The 19,121-nt window shown below is 44.6% G+C and overlaps 1 protein-coding gene across 1 annotated transcript in view; it reads left to right on the top strand.

Annotated features, from left to right (window-relative positions):
- The window catches only part of LOC125450682 (paladin-like), a 115,355-nt gene that overhangs the window by 57,913 nt on the left and 38,321 nt on the right, over nucleotides 1–19,121 (top strand). Inside the window, exons 16-18 of the mRNA XM_059645028.1 lie at nucleotides 3,399–3,539; nucleotides 6,501–6,572; nucleotides 9,740–9,880. Coding sequence (XP_059501011.1) covers nucleotides 3,399–3,539; nucleotides 6,501–6,572; nucleotides 9,740–9,880 — 354 coding nt within the window. The remainder of the gene's footprint in view (nucleotides 1–3,398; nucleotides 3,540–6,500; nucleotides 6,573–9,739; nucleotides 9,881–19,121) is intronic.

Here is a 19,121-nt window from a genome sequence, read left to right as displayed (position 1 = left end):
ATGAGTCTGGAAGTTTTAGATCTCAGCAAACCCCAGTTAGAGTACTGGATTAAGTTCTGGGTGCCACAGCTCATTAGGCTATTCTGGCTTTGGAGGGGTTACAATGCAGATTCACTTGAATGTAATGGGGACAAAAGGAATAAAATTTTGTGAAAACATGGCACAGACTAGTCACATGATGTGGAAGAGAATAAATTAAGGGGTGATCTAATTACCATGTTTTGAATGATCAACAGATCATTGGGCAGATGGATAAAATAATTTATTTCCTCTTCTGGGGGAGTCCAAGACTCAGGAAAATAAGCTTAAAGTTGGAACTGGTGTTCACTGGTGGATGTTGTTAGGAAGCACTTCATCAGATAAAAGATAGTGGAACTCTGGAAATCACCTGGCTAAATTTTGTTGAGACTGGATCAATTGAAAAGTTCAAAATTGATAATGATGAATTTATTCTTAGGTAAGGTTATTAAGGTATTCAGAATAAAAGTAGCCAGATGGAGTTAAGATACAGTTTAGCTATAATCTAACTAAACACCAGAACAGTCTCATGTGTTGAGTGGCTTAGTCCTAGAATCATAGAAAAGTTACAGCACAGAAAGAGGCCAAAATGTCCTAGCTCCCTGAATAACTATTCATCCACTCTAATCCCAGTTACCAGTGCCTGCACCATTGCCTCTCAGGTTCCGGTACTTCAGATGTAGGTCTGGTTAACTTTGAGATACATTTTCACCAAACTGGGGAGTGAATTCCAGGCACCAATCACCCTCTGGGTGAACACGCTTTTTATTCGTGGCCTCTCTAATCCTTCCACCTATCACCATAAATCTGTGCTCCCAATAAATGGGAAGCAGGCCTTCCTTTCCACTCCATCCAGCTCCTTCAATATTTTGTACAACTCAATCAAATCACCACTCAGTCTCCTCTGGTTCTTAGGAAAACCAACACATCCTCATACCTGTAATTGTAAAGACCTGGCAAGAATCTTGTAAATCTCCTCTGCACTTTCTCTTGAGCAATTATGCCCTTCCTTTAATGTAATAACCAGAACTTCTTTAAAAGTCTCAGATATAGCTTACAGTATCCTACATTGTTCTGGCATTGCATGTTTGCGCTTTATTTTGCCCAGTGAAGGAAAGCATGCCAGAATGCCTTCTTTACCATCTTTATGACTTGCTGATGTGCACTCCAAGGTTTCACATTTTCTTCACTTCTCATAATGTGCTCCTGTTTCTTGCTTTGTTTCCCCTCAGCAAATACAGAACTTTGTACTTCTCCAGCCAGAATTATTTCTCTAGTTTCCACCCACTGAACCAAACCTCTGATATCGTCCTGGAAGTTGACAGACATCTTCTTCGCTATCAAGTACTCAGCCAATTATCATGTAGTCTGAAAATTTTCTAATCATACCTCCCAAATTTTATTCCAAATTATTAATGCAGACCATGAACAGCAAGGGACCCAAAACTGAATCTTTTGGAACACCACAGAGTATTGCTTTCATACAGTCACGGAATCATATATCATGGAACCATACCCTTCAGTGCCACCAGTCACCAAGATGTTTTGAGTATAAGAGTAGTAAAATCTTACTGCAACTGTACAAGGCACTCTGAAGTACTGTGAGCAGCTTTGGTTCGCTCGTTTAAGAGAAAGTAGCATTTCATTTGAGGCAGTTCAGTGAAGGTTCAGTCTCCTCTCAGCATTTACCCTGTCAAGCCCCTTAAGAATCCAATATATTTCAAAAAGATCATCCATCGTTCTTCTAAACTCCAGTGAGTAGATTCCCAATTAATATAGCCTTTTGCCATGGGAGCAGATCTCTCATACCAGGGGTTCCAATATACCAGATTTCATCCAATTGATCCTTCTCTGAAATTGCTGCTGTGCTTGTGGTAAGCTACCAAAATTGTTGGACGCTGGGGTGGTTCTAGCAGATTGGAAAACTGCAAATGTGATGCCACTGTTTTAAAAGGGAGTTAGATAAGAGGCAAGTAACTATAGGCTGGTTAGCTTAACTTCTGTAGAGGCGAAAATGCTTGAATCTATAATTAGGGAGGAAATAGTGAGACATCCGGATAGAAATGATCCTATTGGGCAGTCATAGCTGAAAGGAAGACCATGTTTAACTAACTTACTGGAATTCTTTGAGTACATTATGAGCGTGGTAGACAATGGGAACAGGTGGATGTGGTGTATCTGGATTTCCAGAAGGCATTTGAAAATGTGCTGCACAAAAGGCTGCTGCATGAGATAAATGCGCATAGCATTATGGGGAATCTATTAGCATAGATACAGGATTGGCTAACTAACAGAAAGCAAAGAGTGGGAATAAATGGGTGTTTTTCTGGTTAGAGATCAGAGACTGGTGGTGTGCCTCAGGGATTAGTGCTGGAACTGCAATTGTATACAATTTACACAGATGATTTGGAGTTAGGAGCCAAGTATAATGTGTCAAAGTTCGTAGATGACACTAAGGTAAGTGATAAAGCAAAATGTGCAGAAGACACTGAAATCTGCAGAGGGATATAGTTAGGTTTAGTGATTGGGCAGGGGCCTGGCAGATGGAGTACAGTGTTGGTAAATGTGACGTCATCCGTTTTGGTGGGAATAACAGCAAAATGGGTAACTATGTAAATGGTGAAAAGTTGCAGCATGCTGCTGTGCAGATCGACTACAGGTGCAGCATATAATTAAGAAGGCAAATGGAATATTGTCCTTTTATTCTTAAGGAATGGAGTTGAAAAATAAAGAGGTTATGCTGCAGCTGTATAGGGTGCAGGTGGGGTCACACCTGGAGTATTGTCCACAGTTTTGGTCTCCTTGCTAAGAAAGGATGTTCTGGCCCTGGAGGGAGGGCATAGGAGATTCATTAGGTTGATTGCGGAGTTGAGAGGAATGGCTTATAAGGAGAGATTAAGTAGACTGAGACTATATTCATTGGAATTTCAACAAATGAGGGGGGGTCTTATAGAATCCTATAAAATGATGAAGGGAACAGATAGAAGCAGGGACATTGTTTACACTGGCAGGTAAAACCGGAACTACGGGGCAAAGCCTCAAAATAAGGGGAGCGGGTTTAGGACTGAGCTGAGGAGGAACTTCTAATTCTAAAGGGCTGTAAATCTGTGGAATTCCCTCTCCAGTTAAGCAGCTGAGACTCCTGAGTTTTTAAGGCAAAAGATAGATAAATTTTTGAACAGTAAAGGAATTGAGGGTTACGGGCGAATGGATGGGTAAGTGGAGTGGAGTCCTTGAAAAAGATCAGCTATGATCTTATTGAATGGCAGAGCAGACTCGAGGGGCCAGTTGGCCTACTCCTGCTCCTACTTTGTATATTCTAATGTAAAATCTAATTTATTTCATTAGCAGTTTCATAATTTACTTTCTTTTACTTACAGGATTTTGATGTCTTCCTTAGGGTTGTAAAATCACATTTAACTATTGACCAAAACTGTGTCATTATACTAAACTGTCACAATGGGAAAGAAAGAACTACTGTTGGCATGGTCATCTGCCTGCTTCTAACCTGGCACATTAATGTAAGTCAGACTTTTCGACATTGCACTTTTAGATTTGTCTGTTTAACATCTTTTTTCTGTGGAGTATTATTTGAAATTACAAAGAATTGCCAGTGTAATACAAAAGCTGCAACTTTCAGCATGGTTTGGAATTTTGTCAAACTCTAGCCGATGACTAAATAAAAACCGAAAGAACTGCAGCTGCTGTAAATGAGGAACAAAAACGAAGTTGCTGGAGAAGCTCAGCAGGTCTGGCAGCGTCTGTGAAGGAAAAAACAGGGTTAACATTTCGGGTTCTGGGGAAGGGTCACCGGACCTGAAACGTTAATTCAGTTTTCTCCTTCACAGATGCTGCCAGACATGCTGAGTTTCTCCAGCAACTTTGTTTTTGTTCTAGCCGGTAGCTGTTTTTATTTAGAATTTTCTGTTGTTTAATTGTAAAGGTCAGTACATAAGCAGTGCACTTAAACAAAGTAAGAGCAGTAAACCAAAACAATGTCCCTTATTCCGGGCTGTTCTACCACTGGAAGGCACCAAATCAGGGACAAGATTGCCGATAAAATAGTTTTGTGCTGGGAGACTCCATAAGCATCTTCGTCCTTAATAATGGAGGAACCCAGAAGATCATTGCAAAAGACGAGACTGTTGCATTGAGCCATAAGTGCCATGCCTACGAGCAGCAAGCTTGGACTATATCTCAGCTCGGGCTGATCAGTGGCAGATATTATTTGTGCCACCAATATTCCAGTAAATGACCATCTGCAGCAAAAGACAATTTCCCAGTTTCCCCTTGATATTCAATGTGATTACCGCTAATAAACCACCGTCATCAACAGCTTGGAGATTATGAAGGATGAGAAACTAAATGGGATCAGCCATCTAAATACAGTGGCTACAAGAACAAATCATAGGTTGGCCATTTTTTGCTGATTAATTCACCTCCTGACTCCCCAAAGCTTGGCCTCTGTCTACAGTACACAGCTCAGGGGTTTAATGGAATATTGTACACATTACGATTCCAGTAGATTAGTGACTCAGCTGTGAACTACTTCTTGTTAGTCCAACAGAAACAGCCTTTCAATATCTTATTGCCTCTATTTAATCCTGGTATTTAATCTAACTTTCAATCATTCATTTTTTTTGTGTGGACTATGTTTGAAAACTATGGCCTAAATTTTCATAAAGATGAAGAGTCACTTCATCATTATGAAAATGCCTCCAGATTTCCAAATTAGGACGACGAGCCCCAAACATAGTTTGAACATTGCCCCCACGTGTGTGTGGGTTTCCTCTAGATGCTCCGATTTCCTCCCATAGTCCAAAGATGTGCAGGGTAGGTGGATTGGCCATGCCAAATTACCCATAGTACCGAGGGATGTCTAGGCTAGGTGGGTTAGACATGGGAAATTAAGGGAATGGGTCTTGGTGGAATGCTGTTCGGAGGGGTGATGTGGACTTGTTGGGCCGAACGGCCTGTTTCCACACTATAAGGATTCTATCATTTACAACATGTACTAATGTCTCAGGGCTGATAGCATACAGAAATTGGGCTGACTTTTTAAAGTTTGGTTGTGGTTCACAGAGGCAATTGTACATGATAAAGAGACCCTAAATCAGTCTAGTACAATGTCCAAAACAACAATTTTATGCACTTTAGACCAGGTAGTAGAAGTCTAAAGCTATTGGAATTCCTTGGAGAAATCATAACATCCCCACATTGCAGATAGAGGCTATTAGGCCCATCAAATCAGCACTGGCCCTCCAAAGAGCATTCCACCACCCTATCCTCAGAGCCCCACATTTACTATGGCCAATCTACCTAGCCTGAACACCCCTGGGCAATTCAGCATGACCAATCCACCTAGTCTGTACGTCTTTGAATGGTGGATGGAAACTGGGGCACCTGGCAGAAACCCATCAACTATAGGGAGAACGTGCAAATTTCACATAGACGGTCACCTGAGGCTGGAATCGAACTGGCATCCCTGGTGCTGTGAGGCAGCAGTGCTAATCACTGAATCACCATGTTACCCTCAAGTGTGATAACCCTTCGAAGAGGTGGGATCCTGTTTTTAGATATGGTCCTGGAGCACCTTTGCCATGTGTGGTCAGGTGCCCAAAGGAGAAGTAAGCTTCCCTTTGGGACAGGGAAGGTGCCCTTAAAAGTTTTTAAAAGGTACAACTTCGTGGAAAGTGTAAAAACTTATTGGAACTGTCAACAGAGTTGGAGAAAGGAACTGTGAACAAAACTATCAATTAAGCTGTCAACAGGAACTGTCAAGGAACTTAAAATAGCTTTCTTTAAAAATGTTTTTTTATTAAAAAAAATTCACTCTTTTGGGAAATAAAAGAAAGTCTACTTAGCTCTGTCCACATAAAGTAGAATTACTGCTCTGTGACAGATTTCACAAACCTTCACTGTCACTCTGGGCTGTTTATCAGGTTACAGTTTGATTGACAACTCTAACATATTATAGTCTTTGATGTGGGACAATGAATTCCAATGATTGCTTTATAAAGAATTAAAAGGAGTTAAAAGTAGTGAATACTTTTTTTTTATTTATGAGAGATTTTCTGAAATAGTGAATTATTCAATAGAAGCTGAAGAACATTATTTTATTTTATTTTAGCATGGGTCCTCAGGTCTATCTGTGGTAGATACTAGGTGTGTGGTAGCTGGAATGACTATGAATGATGAGGGGATGCTGGTTTTGGTACTACGATAATGTAGAGCCTGTGATGTAGGATATGATGCGTGGGTAGAGCTGCATAGTACCTCAGTGGCACCTCGCCACCTCCTTCCATATCCCAGGAACATAAATCCAAAGCCCTGGGTCAGGTTTGCAGTGCTGGGAAATGCCTCAACTCCATGCTCTTGAGCTAGGAATGTAAGTACTGTCCTTTGAGTGTGATATCTTTGTTGTACCATGTAGTTTTTGTTTAATCTGAATTAACCTCAAGTTCTATTACTTCTGACCTTAGGGATTTCCAGAACCTTTTGTGGAGGATATGGTAAGCATTCCCGACGCCAAGTATACAAAGGGTGAATTTGAGGTAAGAAACTGGAATATTCTTGAATATGGTTGTTCAGAAAATTAACAATTGAAAGGATTGAGATAGAAGTATAATGTGATTTAATTGGACTACAGAAATCATACTTGTTTTCTGATGTGGCACTGAATGGCAGTATGTTGATGAAACGAAGAGGAAGCTAAGAATATGTCAGGGACTTTGTACGGGAATGTGATGGTGAGCCATTACAGAATGTTCTTTAGATATGACTGTCTAAGTAAGAATGGACCCAGGAAGAACCACTTCCTGCATGTGATCCCAAAGCCAGCAACAGTAACAGACAAGGAGCATGGGTATACACTTGGGCAACAGACTCACAGTAGGACGGGGATTCTAGGTCCAAAGGCACCTGGGAATGATTGCCCAAAGTAGTCCAAGCCAACAGCACCAACCACGGTGCAGGCTCCTTCCATGCTCCATTGGAGACGTAGAATTCTTCCAGTAAGCCAACATGGCAACCCCCTGACCCCATTACTGTCAAAGAAGAGGCTCACTTTCACATTGCAGATCCATGTCTTTACATAATTTACAGTTCAGTGTATGAATATTGCTGCTGCAAGGCATTGTTTTTCAGTGCTACCCGTGCAATGTGCTTGTGAAATGGAAAACTTTGGTGCTGCTTTTAAATTCATTTATCTGACATGACAAGGAGGCAATTAATGTGCACAATCTAATAGTCATGATTTCTTGAGTTCATAATTAGTACTGCACATGCTTGGACAATGAAAGCTCTGCTGAGTGCAAATTGAAGCCAGGGGACTGACAATACTGAATCAGTGCGTTATTTGCAATTTATGGTGAATATTGCAACTGGCCCTGGAATGGCCTCAAATTCTAAAGCAAGGAACAAAAACAAAGTTGCAGGAAAAGTTCAGCAGGTCTGGCAGTATCTGTGAAGGAAAAAACAGAGTTAACGTTTTGGGTCTGGTGACCCTTCATCAGAACTGATGGTGGCTGGGAAACGTCAGTTTATATGCAGAAAATAGGGAGGTGGTTGTTTCACTGGACCCGAAAAGTTTCATTCCACCCCTGAAGAGAAAAACAACTTTGCATGCAGCGTCAGTCATTTTGTGAAGATATTGTGTGGTTGACATTTGGTCTATCATGGCAATATTCCAACTTTGTTTCATTGTATGTGACTTGTTGCCTCTGCTTGGGGTTTCCTACATCCTTCATATTCCCCTCGGTTTTCCTGTCCTGGAGACATTGCAACTTCCCCCATTTTCATTGAGCTCCTTTACATATCTATCAACGTAGTCACTTACCCCAAGAGCCCATGTCTTCAGAAGTTACCAACTCTTTGTTGGCCTTACACTCTCCCTTTGTAGAGGCAGGAGTTCCTGTGACCTAACTGAGCCCCCTCCCAACCGCAGCTCCTAGTCCACCTCATTCACCATGAGATTCAGCCCAACTACATCCAATTGTACACTCTTCACTGTTACCATTTCTTCAGTGACCCAGTACTGTGAAGTCTGTCCTTGAGTTGATATTATCTACTGCTCGCAGGGCTTGATGGACGGTCCCCGGATAAAACTCCTGACTATTATTGACCAAATTCCCCAGACTGACTGTGGCCAAACCCCCCTACTGATGTCTCCGCTGCATCCTCATTGACCTATCTGTAATCCCCAGACTGGTTACACTTGACTTGCAGGACTGACCATGGCCCATTCCCTGGTCTGCAAGGATATGGATGCCTGTAGTCTGGCCATGACCAACCTTAGGGACATGAAATAGACAAGTGTTTTGAGTGCAGGTGGTTTTACTCCCATGATTGAATGTCATCTGCCTTCACAGCACAAAGGGCTACCCCTCTTTCACCTTCAGACAGGTAATTTTCCATTGGAACTCATGTGCAATGTGTTTGCCATGTAGGTTGCTGGCACAGGCTACAGCTGTGGTGTTGACATGGTAGTGTACCCCATCTCCTTCACAGTTTCTTACTCCCAACGATGACAAGTACCTGCCTCTCCCTCTGTGGTAAAAACCAGTACAGACCACAGAGGCTGGCAACCTGCAACTGAGCACCGATGACCTTTGTGCTCTAAAAGGCAATGTGAACCATGTGGAGTCTGGCAGCCCCTAAGTCAAGGCTGAAGTCAATGAGTGCCATTACTCATGCCAGACCAGGGAGGGGAATATTCTCCTCACTTTCTCTGATGCATACATCACAGAATCTCTCACTCCAGAGGATGTTTTGAACCATTCCGTGTGATATTGCTTGAAATCTGAAACATCATATTTTACAGCTGTCTGATCCAACTTGCGTCCTACCAATTGCTACAGATCTCAAGCAGCCATTTAGACCAATGGGAATCTCAAAGCTAGATACAATGTGGACCAAGTCTAATCTTGTTAACGTTCTTGCAACACACTTGTTATGAAAGAAGAAGTGCAGTTATGATAAAAGATACATAAGTTGGCTGCATTACAAACCAGTGACTATGTAAATAAAACAAAAATGTAAAAAATGGATTCAGGATGAGTCTCAAAGGCAAAAGTAAATCTGAAAATATATCATATTGGGTTGAATGACCTCTCCTGAATGGTTACTTGCCATGTGTGATGATTTGTGTAAGTAGAGGAAAGATGATATTTAATGATTGGGTCAACGCTAAAATGGTCATATGGTAAGTACAAATCACCAAACCGATAGCATGCCCATGATTGGCTGATATGGGTACAGACAGTGGAAGAGATTTGTCATTAGTGCAAAGTTAGAAAGTCATTCTCATGTTTCATTTTTGATTTGTATTTTTTTTAATTCATTGATGGGATGTGGGCATCACAGACTAGGCCAGCGTTTACTGCCTATCCCTAACTGCCCGATGGGCAATCAAGAATTAATCAAGTTGCTGTGGGGCTGCAGTCACATGTAGGCCAGACCGGGTAAGGATGGCAGTTTCCTTCCCTACAGGACGTGAGTGAAACACATAGATTTTTTCTAACAATCAACAATGGATTCATGGTCATCATTAGACTCTTAATTCTGGATTTTTAAAGAAAAAATCAGATTCAAATTCTACCATCTGCTGTAGCAGGATTTGAACCCAGACCCTCAGGACATTTTCTGAGTCTCTGGATTAACAGTCCAGTGATAATACCATTAACCCATCACCTCCCCTTATCTCTGCCTATTTTCCCCATAGGTTATTCTTAACCTGGTCCGTCTTCTTCCAAATGGTAGTGAGATGAAGAAGGAAGTGGATAGAGCTCTCGATGCAGTGAGCGATTCAATGACTCCCATGATGCATCACTTAAGAGAGCTTATCATCAACACATACAAAAAGGTAACACTTTATCTATCCTTTCCATATTCCAAATGGGGCTGTTATTCTCTGCCAACACCGAATTAATATCCTTTATTTGTTTTCATTTTCTGTCATGTTAACAATTTATTAAATGAACACATTTGAGTTGATTCCCACTACCATTACCTGATTTTTGGCTTCATTTGGAAAGGGGCCTAACTCCTGATTCCTAAAATGCTTGCTTTTTCTGGTTGATAGCCCCTTTTCAGCATTGAAATTGAACCCTCAAAATAATGGGGCCTCATTGTGCACCTGGAGTAGATGGTTGACCCCAGAACCCTCCTGTCTGTCAAACAAAAGTCTAAATTGCTACGTCATGACAACATTTTCTGATTATCTATAGCTGTGGTGAAATCAGGCCCCTCATCAAAGTCATGAATGTAGATTGTAAATAGCTGAGGCCCAAATACTGTTCCTTGTTGTATCCCCATGTACACATTTTTGAATTATTTTTGAAAATCCAAATCCTGTAGTATTCCTCAAATCCTACTTAGTAATCCTACTGATTACGTCCTTAGAAAACTAACAGCTTTTTCTAGCATGATCTCCCTTTCATGAATTCGTGTTGACTTTGCTTAGGTATTTTATGTTTTTCGCAGTGCCTTGTTACAATGCCCCTAACAATTAATATTAGCATTTTAATTACTACTCATGCTTGGTTAACTGCTCAATAGTTTCCTGGTTTCTCTTTTTGTTCTTTCTCAAATAAGATGATGATGTTTGCTGCCTGGAAAAACCACTGCAATCACAATCCCTAACAGCAAAATAACATCCAATAATTAAACTGTTGTGCAATAACAATGAACTCAACAATTCAACCGTCAATAGTATTTGACAGAGTCTATGAAAGGCGATCACTGTAATGTCCTCTGATCCTGCTATCCTTTGATAATGTTATCTGTGCTCCTCTAATGTTCCAATCTTCATCTTCAGTTGTGATTACCAAACCATTGGGTAATGCCTTTTGCTATCCTAAACTCTGAACATCTCGTACATCAGGTAAGAAGGGGTAAGATTAAGGAGCCTTGGATGACAGGAACAGAGGTGCTTCTCGTCAAAAAGAAAAAGGCAGCTTACGTAAAGTGGAGGAAGCAAGGGTCGAGCACAGCTTTAGAGGATTACAGGCTTGCTTGGAAGGAGCTCAAAAGTGGACTGAGGAGGGCCAGGAGGGGGCACAAAAAAGGCTTGGCAGGAAGGATTAGGGAGAATCCAAAGGCATTTTACTCATACGTGAGGAATAATAGAATGATCAGGGAGAAGGTAGGACCGATCAGGGATAGCGTAGGGGACTTGTGATTGGAGCCTGAGCAGATAGGGGAAGACCTAAATGAGTTTTTTGCTTCGGTTTACACTAACGGAAGGGACCTTGTTGTGAATGAGAACTTTGAGGAGCAGGGAAACAGGCTTGGACAGATCGAGATTGAGGAAGTTGATGTGCTGGAAATTTTGGCAAACATTAAGATTGATAAGTCCCCAGGGCCAGACCAGATTTATCCTAGGTTGCTCCGGTAAGCGAGAAAGGAGGTTGCTAAGCCGCTGGCGAAGATCTTTGCTTCCTCACTCTCCACGGGAGTTGTACCGGAAGATTGGAGGGAGGCAAATGTTGTTCGCCTTTTCAAGAAAGGGAATAGGGAAATCCCTGGAAATTACAGACCAGTCAGTCTTACGTCTGTGGTCAGCAAGGTTTTGGAAAGAATTCTGAAGGATAGGGTTATTGACTATTTGGAAAAGCATAGCGTGATTAAAGGGAGTCAGCATGGCTTTGTGGGGGGCAGGTCATGCCTCACAAATCTTATTGAGTTCTTTGAGGAGGTCACAAGACAGGCTGACGAGGGTCGAGCAGTGGATGTGGTGTACATGGACTTCAGCAAGGCATCTGATAAGGTTCCCCACGGCAGGCTCATTCATAAAGTCAGGAGGTATGGGATACAGGGTGATTTGGCTGTCTGGATTCAGAATTGGTTGGCTGACAGGAGGCAGAGAGTGGCTGTAGATGGTAAGTATTCTGCCTGGAGGTCAGTGCTGAGTGGTGTCCCGCAGGTCTCTGTTCTTGGGCCTCTGCTCTTTGTAGTTTTTATAAATGACTTGGATGAGGAGGTTGAGGGGTGGGTTAGTACGTTTGCTGATGACACAAAGGTTGGAGGTGCCGTTGATAGTATCGAGGGCTATTGCAGGCTTCAGCGAGACATTGACAGAATGCAGAGCTGGGCTGAGAAATGGCAGATGGAGTTCAACCTGGATAAATGCGAAGTGATGCATTTTGGAAGGTCGAACTTAAATGCTGAATATAGGATTAAAGGCAGGATTCTCGGCAGTGTGGAGGAACAGTGGGATCTTGGTGTTCAAGTGCATAGCTCCCTCAAAGTTGCCACCCAGGTGGATATGGTTGTTAAGAAAGCATATGGTGTTTTGGCTTTCATTAACAGGGGGATTGAGTTTAACAGCCATGAGGTTTTGCTGCAGCTCTACAAAACCCTGGTGAGACCACACTTGGAATATTGTGTCCAGTTCTGGTCGCCCTATTATAGGAAAGATGTGGAGGCTTTGGAGAGGGTGCAAAGGAGGTTTACCAGGATGCTGCCTGGACTGGAGGGCTTGTCTTACGAGGAGAGGTTGACTGAGCTCGGACTTTTCTCACTGGAGAGAAGGAGGAAGAGAGGTGAGCTGATCGAGGTGTACAAGGTAATGAGAGGCATGGATAGAGTCGATAGCCAGAGACTTTTCCCCAGGGCAGGATTGACTGCCACGAGGGGTCATAGTTTTAAGGTGTTAGGAGGAAGGTATAGAGGAGAAGTCAGAGGGAGGTTCTTCACCCAGAGAGTTGTGAGCGCATGGAATAGTTTACCAGTGGTAGTCGTGGAAGCGGAGTCATTAGTGACATTTAAGCGACTGCTGGACATGCACATGGACAGCAGTGAATTGAGGGGAATGTGGGTTAGGTTATTTTATTTTTGGATTAGGATTAAACCACGGCACAACATATGGGGCCGAAGGGCCTGTACTGTGCTGTTCTTTTCTATGTTCTATGTTCTCCGTAAACCCCTTTATTTTTTTCTCTCTCTTCTCTTTCCCTTTGGTAAGCTCTTTCACTGCCCTAATGTCTGCTTTGTGACTTGGTGTCAAATTTTGTTTGTTAACGTGCCTGTAAAGCACTTTGGCACTTACGTTTAAAGCCCTAATATAAATATAAGCTTTAATCGTTAGTGTGTGACATATCCACTGAACACTCTTTGTTGGAGTGCAGTGTGTGAAGTAGGAATCTGTGGGTCCTAGGGCTATTTGCCATTATATTTCTTACACCTCCAACAGTGTTAAATCAGGCTCATTCAAAGTTCGAACCACATCCTCTGAAAGGCCAGGCAATTAAAAAGAATAAGCATTTTCTAAAACCGATGTAAATAATACTTGAATGCTGTTTCATTTCCTTTGCCTCTTGATAATCTCAAGAAATGTCCAGGCATTAACTACACCCAATCACAAATCCACTGCTAAATGTTAAAATGTTCTAATTAGCCCAGGAAGTGTGTTTGCTTTACCACATTAGACCAGGCACTGTCGTTTATTACAAGATAATAAAATGTGAGGCTGGATGAACACAGCAGGCCAAGCAGCATCTCAGGAGCACAAAAGCTGACGTTTCGGGCCTAGACCCTTCATCAGAGAGGGGGATGGGGAGAGGGAACTGGAATAAATAGAGAGAGGGGGAGGCGGACCGAAGATGGAGAGTAAAGAAGATAGGTGGAGAGAGTATAGGTGGGGAGGTAGGGAGGGGATAGGTCAGTCCAGGGAAGATGGACAGGTCAAGGAGGTGGGATGAGGTTAGTAGGTAGATGGGGGTGCGGCTTGGGGTGGGAGGAAGGGATGGGTGAGAGGAAGAACCGGTTAGGGAGGCAGAGACAAGTTGGACTGGTTTTGGGATGCAGTGGGTGGGGGGGAAGAGCTGGGCTGGTTGTATGGTGCAGTGGGGGGAGGGGACGAACTGGGCTGGTTTAGGGATGCAGTAGGGGAAGGGGAGATTTTGAAACTGGTGAAGTCCACATTGATACCATATGGCTGCAGGGTTCCCAGGCGGAATATGAGTTGCTGTTCCTGCAACGTTCGGGTGGCATCATTGTGGCAGTGCAGGAGGCCCATGATGGACATGTCATCTAGAGAATGGGAGGGGGAGTGGAAATGGTTTGCAACTGGGAGGTGCAGTTGTTTGTTGCGAACTGAGCGGAGGTGTTCTGCAAAGCGGTCCCCAAGCCTCCGCTTGGTTTCCCCAATGTAGAGGAAGCCGCACCGGGTACAGTGGATGCAGTATACCACATTGGCAGATGTGCAGGTGAACCTCGGCTTAATGTGGAATGTCATCTTGGGGCCTGGGATAGGGGTGAGGGAGGAGGTGTGGGGGCAAGTGTAGCACTTCCTGCGGTTGCAGGGGTAGGTGCCGTGTGTGGTGGGATTGGAGGGCAGTGTGGAGCGAACAAGGGAGTCACGGAGAGAGTGGTCTCTCCGGAAAGCAGACAGGGGTGGGGATGGAAAAATGTCTTGGGTGGTGGGGTCGGATTGTAAATGGCGGAAGTGTCGGAGGATGATGCGTTGTATCCGGAGGTTGGTAGGGTGGTGTGTGAGAACGAGGGGGATCCTCTTAGGCGGTTGTGGCGGGGGCGGGGTGTGAGGGATGTGTTGCGGGAAATACGGGAGACGCGGTCAAGGGCGTTCTCGATCACTGTGGGGGCGAAAGTTGCGGTCCTTAAAGAACTTGGACATCTGGGATGTGCGGGAGTGGAATGTCTTATCGTGGGAGCAGATGCGGCGGAGGCGGAGGAATTGGGAATAGGGGATGGAATTTTTGCAGGAGGGTGGGTGGGAGGAGGTGCATTCTAGGTAGCTGTGGGAGTCGGTGGGCTTGAAATGGACATCAGTTACAAGCTGGTTGCCTGAGATGGAGACTGAGAGGTCCAGGAAGGTGAGGGATGTGCTGGAGATGGCCCAGGTGAACTGAAGGTTGGGGTGGAAGGTGTTGGTGAAGTGGATGAACTGTTCGAGCTCCTCTGGGGAGCAAGAGGCGGCGCCGATACAGTCATCAATGTACCGGAGGAAGAGGTGGGGTTTGGGGCCTGTGTAGGTGCGGAAGAGGGACTGTTCAACATAACCTACAAAGAGGCAGGCATAGCTGGGGCCCATGCGGGTGCCCATGGCCACGCCCTTAGTCTGTAGGAAGTGGGAGGAGTCAAAAGAGAAGTTGTTGAGTGTGAGGACGAGTTCAGCTAGGCGGATGAGAGTGTTGGTGGAGGGGGACTGGTCGGGCCTGCGGGACAGGAAGAAGCGGAGGGCCTTGAGGCCATCTCCATGCGGAATGCAGGTGTACAGGGACTGGACGTCCATGGTGAATATGAGGTGTTGGGGGCCAGGGAATTGGAAGTCCTGGAGGAGGTGGAGGGCGTGGGTGGTGTCACGGACGTAGGTGGGGAGTTCCTGGACCAAAGGGGAGAAAATGGAGTCAAGATAGGTGGAGATGAGTTCGATGGGGCAGGAGCAGGCTGAGACGATGGGTCGACCAGGGCAGGCAGGTTTGTGGATTTTGGGAAGGAGATAGAAATGGGCCGTGCGGGGTTGGGGATCAATGAGGTTGGAGGCTGTGGGTGGGAGGTCCCCTGAGGTGATGAGGTCGTGAATGGTGTTGGAGATGATGGTTTGGTGCTCGGGTGTGGGGTCATGATCGAGGGAGCGGTAGGAGGTGGTGTCGGAGAGTTGGCGTCTGGCCTCGGCGATGTAGAGGTCAGTGCACCATACTACCACTGCGCCACCCTTGTCTGCGGGTTTGATGGTGAGGTTGGGGTTGGAGCGGAGGGAGCGGAGGGCTGCCCGTTCTGCGGGGAAGAGGTTGGAGTGGGTGAGAGGGGTGGAGAGGTTGAGGCGGTTAATGTCTCGACGGCAGTTGGAGATGAAGAGGTCGAGGGAGGGTAGGAGGCCTGGGGGTGGTGTCCAGGAGGAGGACTTGTGTTGGAAGCGGGTGAAGGGGTCAGTGGAAGGAGGGTTAGGTTCCCGGTTAAAGAAGTAAGCATGGAGGCGAAGACGGCGGAAAAACTGCTCTATGTCCAACCGTGACTGGTGTTCGTTGATGTGTGGTTGTAGGGGGACAAAGGTGAGCCCCTTGCTAAGGACTGACCGTTCGTCCTCAGACAGTGGGAGGTCTGGGGGATGGTGAAGATGTGGCAGGGCTCAGTGTGGCTGCCTTCTCTGGGGTTGCTGGCTGTGGAGGTTGTGGGCGGAGCGATGAGGTCGTCGGCCGTGGGCGGGGTTCCGTCGGCCGTGGGCGGGGTTCCGTCGGCCGTGGGCGGGGTTCCGTCCAACAACTGCACCTCCGCAACCAACCGCAACCAACAACTGCACCTCCCAGTCGCAAACCATTTCCACTCCCCCTCCCATTCTTTTGATGACATGTCCATCATGGGCCTCCTGCACTGCCACAATGATGCCACCCGAAGGTTGCAGGAACAGCAACTCATATTCCGCCTGGGAACCCTGCAGCCTAATGGTATCAATGTGGACTTCACCAGTTTCAAAATCTCCCCTTCCCCTACTGCATCCCTAAACCAGCCCAGTTCGTCCCCTCCCCCCACTGCACCACACAACCAGCCCAGCTCTTCCCCTACACCCACTGCATCCCAAAACCAGTCCAACCTGTCTCTGCCTCCCTAACCGGTTCTTCCTCTCACCCATCCCTTCCTCCCACCCCAAGCCGCACCCCCAGCTACCTACTAACCTCATCCCACCTCCTTGACCTGTCTGTCTTCCCTGGACTGACATATCCCCTACCTACCTCCCCACCTATACTCTCTCCACCTATCTTCTTTACTCTCCATCTTCGGTCCGCCTCCCCCTCTCTCCCTATTTATTCCAGTTCCCTCTCCCCATCCCTGTCTCTGATGAAGGATCTAGGCCCGAAACGTCAGCTTTTGTGCTCCTGAGATGCTGCTTGGCCTGCTGTGTTCATCCAGCCTCACATTTTATTATCTTGGAATTCTCCAGCATCTGCAGTTCCCATTATCACTGTCGTTTATTACACTTGCTTGGGTTGGGGGATGGGAGTAGTGGGAGATGGGAGTAGCGAGGGATGGGAGTAGTGGGGGAAGGAACTCGTACAGTGCCTTGAGCTGGCATGTTCATACAACAGGAGTGGAAATCAATCAAAAGGGAAGGTGTGATAAGGTGAAAGGCAGGAGAGATTGAAAGACAAAGTGGTTGAGGCTACAAGTTCAAAGACTGTGGATATGGGATTGGTAAAGAAATGAAAGATGTGGCCAGAGGAAATATGACTGACAGGATCCTGAAAGTAAAGAAAGGGAAAGCAAAAAAGAAAAAGTACTAACAGCAGGAGCAGAGGTTCCAAGCAAAAGTTGTTGAATGTGGAGCCTGGAAGGCTGCAGAGCACCTAATTGAATGAAGTGGTGCTGTTCCTCAATTTTCAACTTTTGCCGTTTTCTGTTTCTGTAAAGTTAGAGTAATTTCAATGGGAATTTATGTTGCTTTTTCTTCCTCTTCCTTGAATGTGCTGGATGCTGTTAAAGAATCTTGATGCCCGGTACAATCATCCAGGGTAGGTGGACCCACAGAGGTGTTTGACCCAGGGCTGTAGCGTGCAATGCTCTGGAGAAGGAACATTAGCCCACCATGAAATCAACTGTCACTGCGGTAGAGTAAGTAACAAAGCAGATATAGAGTATATAGGGACTACAAGCCAGAGAATGTCAAGCTTCAACTGTACAACACTTTAGATACAGTATCCAGTCCTGGCTGTGGAAACACAGGAAGACATTCAAGGCATGAATGCAGTTCTGGGAAAAGTCTTGAGATTGGTCCAATAATACATTTGCATCTTCACAAGGAATTAAGTATCATGTGAGGAAGGCAACTGAAGAGGATGCCTGAGAGTTAGTGTGGTACTAAAATGTCATTCTTAGGTCAATACTGATACTCTGAATTAAAAGGTTGTAGTTCCCACTCCAGAAACTTGAACACATCAGCCCCAAATGACACCTCAGCGCAGTACTGAGGGAGAGCTGCAGCACCTGATGCACTGTCCTTCAGATGAGGTGTTACAAACTGATGCCACATCTGCCCTTTTGGGTGGATGCAGAAATCCCTTGACAATATTTCAAAGAAGAGCAGAGAAGTTCTCCCCAGTCCCTGGGCCAATATCTACACTTCAATTGATTTCAGCTGAAAGAAAATATTGCCTCTATCATGCTGCCTGAAATTAGATATCTACAAATGTTTTGCCTGTCTCCTATTTTACATGCTGCAGAGTGATTGGGGTGTCCTAGTCAGTCATGAAAGACAAAATCACCTCCTTGTTTCTTCAAAAGTGCTGCTTGATTCTTTATTGTAATGCCCAAGAAAATTGGAAGGAGGAATATTGTGTTCCCAAAAGCAAGTGGTTAACAAGGAGTCTGCAAGGGAAATTATTGGAGAATAATTGAAGAGGGATGTTAAATGTTGCCACAACAATCAGCTCAAAGAATGAGTGGTTGTACGTAGACTCAGGTAGAGCTGAGCTGTGTGGGATTTTCAAGCTTTCGATTTTCTTATGGTCATAGCAAAGACTGGAGAAAGTTAGCTTTTCAGCTCTGAAGGGACGTGACCATCAGAAAGCTTTAAGATAATCAAAGGTGTATAAAAAATAAACCAAGAACAGCACGTCAAACTAAATTTTGAAGCTCAGAAAGGGGGAACCCGGGTGGAATTAGTAAAAAGACAAATTTGACTGACATGAGGAGTTCTTCTTCTCATTATAAATGGTTAATATATAGCTTGAATTTATGGTGAGGTTGCAAAAATAAAAGCCATTGATTATTCTGATGCCATTAAGAGTTGTACTATAGGACAAGTTTTTATGGAGAGGCTACAATGGGATGAATGGGCATGTGTACTTTGTAGGCATCTTCACAGCATTGTCGTAGTATGAAGAATACTGACTGTAATAAAGAACTCAGTTTTTCACAATGTGCAAGATTATTTGCCTAATTTCATTCACTTTGAACTTTGTTTATGGGGTGCAGAGACTTATGAACCCTGAAAAAAATTAATTGTTAATCTCACTCTATGATGCAGGATATTTTGAAGTGGTACAAAGAATGCAGTGATTTCAGCATTGACTTTTGGAGTTAGTTTACACAGTGATGATCATTTAATTTACAAGAGATTAGCTTTAGCCTGAACTGTCTGAAAGCAA

Source organism: Stegostoma tigrinum, chromosome 3 (genome assembly GCF_030684315.1).
Source record: "Stegostoma tigrinum isolate sSteTig4 chromosome 3, sSteTig4.hap1, whole genome shotgun sequence".
In the NCBI taxonomy this organism is placed as follows: Eukaryota; Metazoa; Chordata; class Chondrichthyes; order Orectolobiformes; family Stegostomatidae; genus Stegostoma; species Stegostoma tigrinum.
This window is presented reverse-complemented; position numbering and strand designations above follow the sequence as displayed.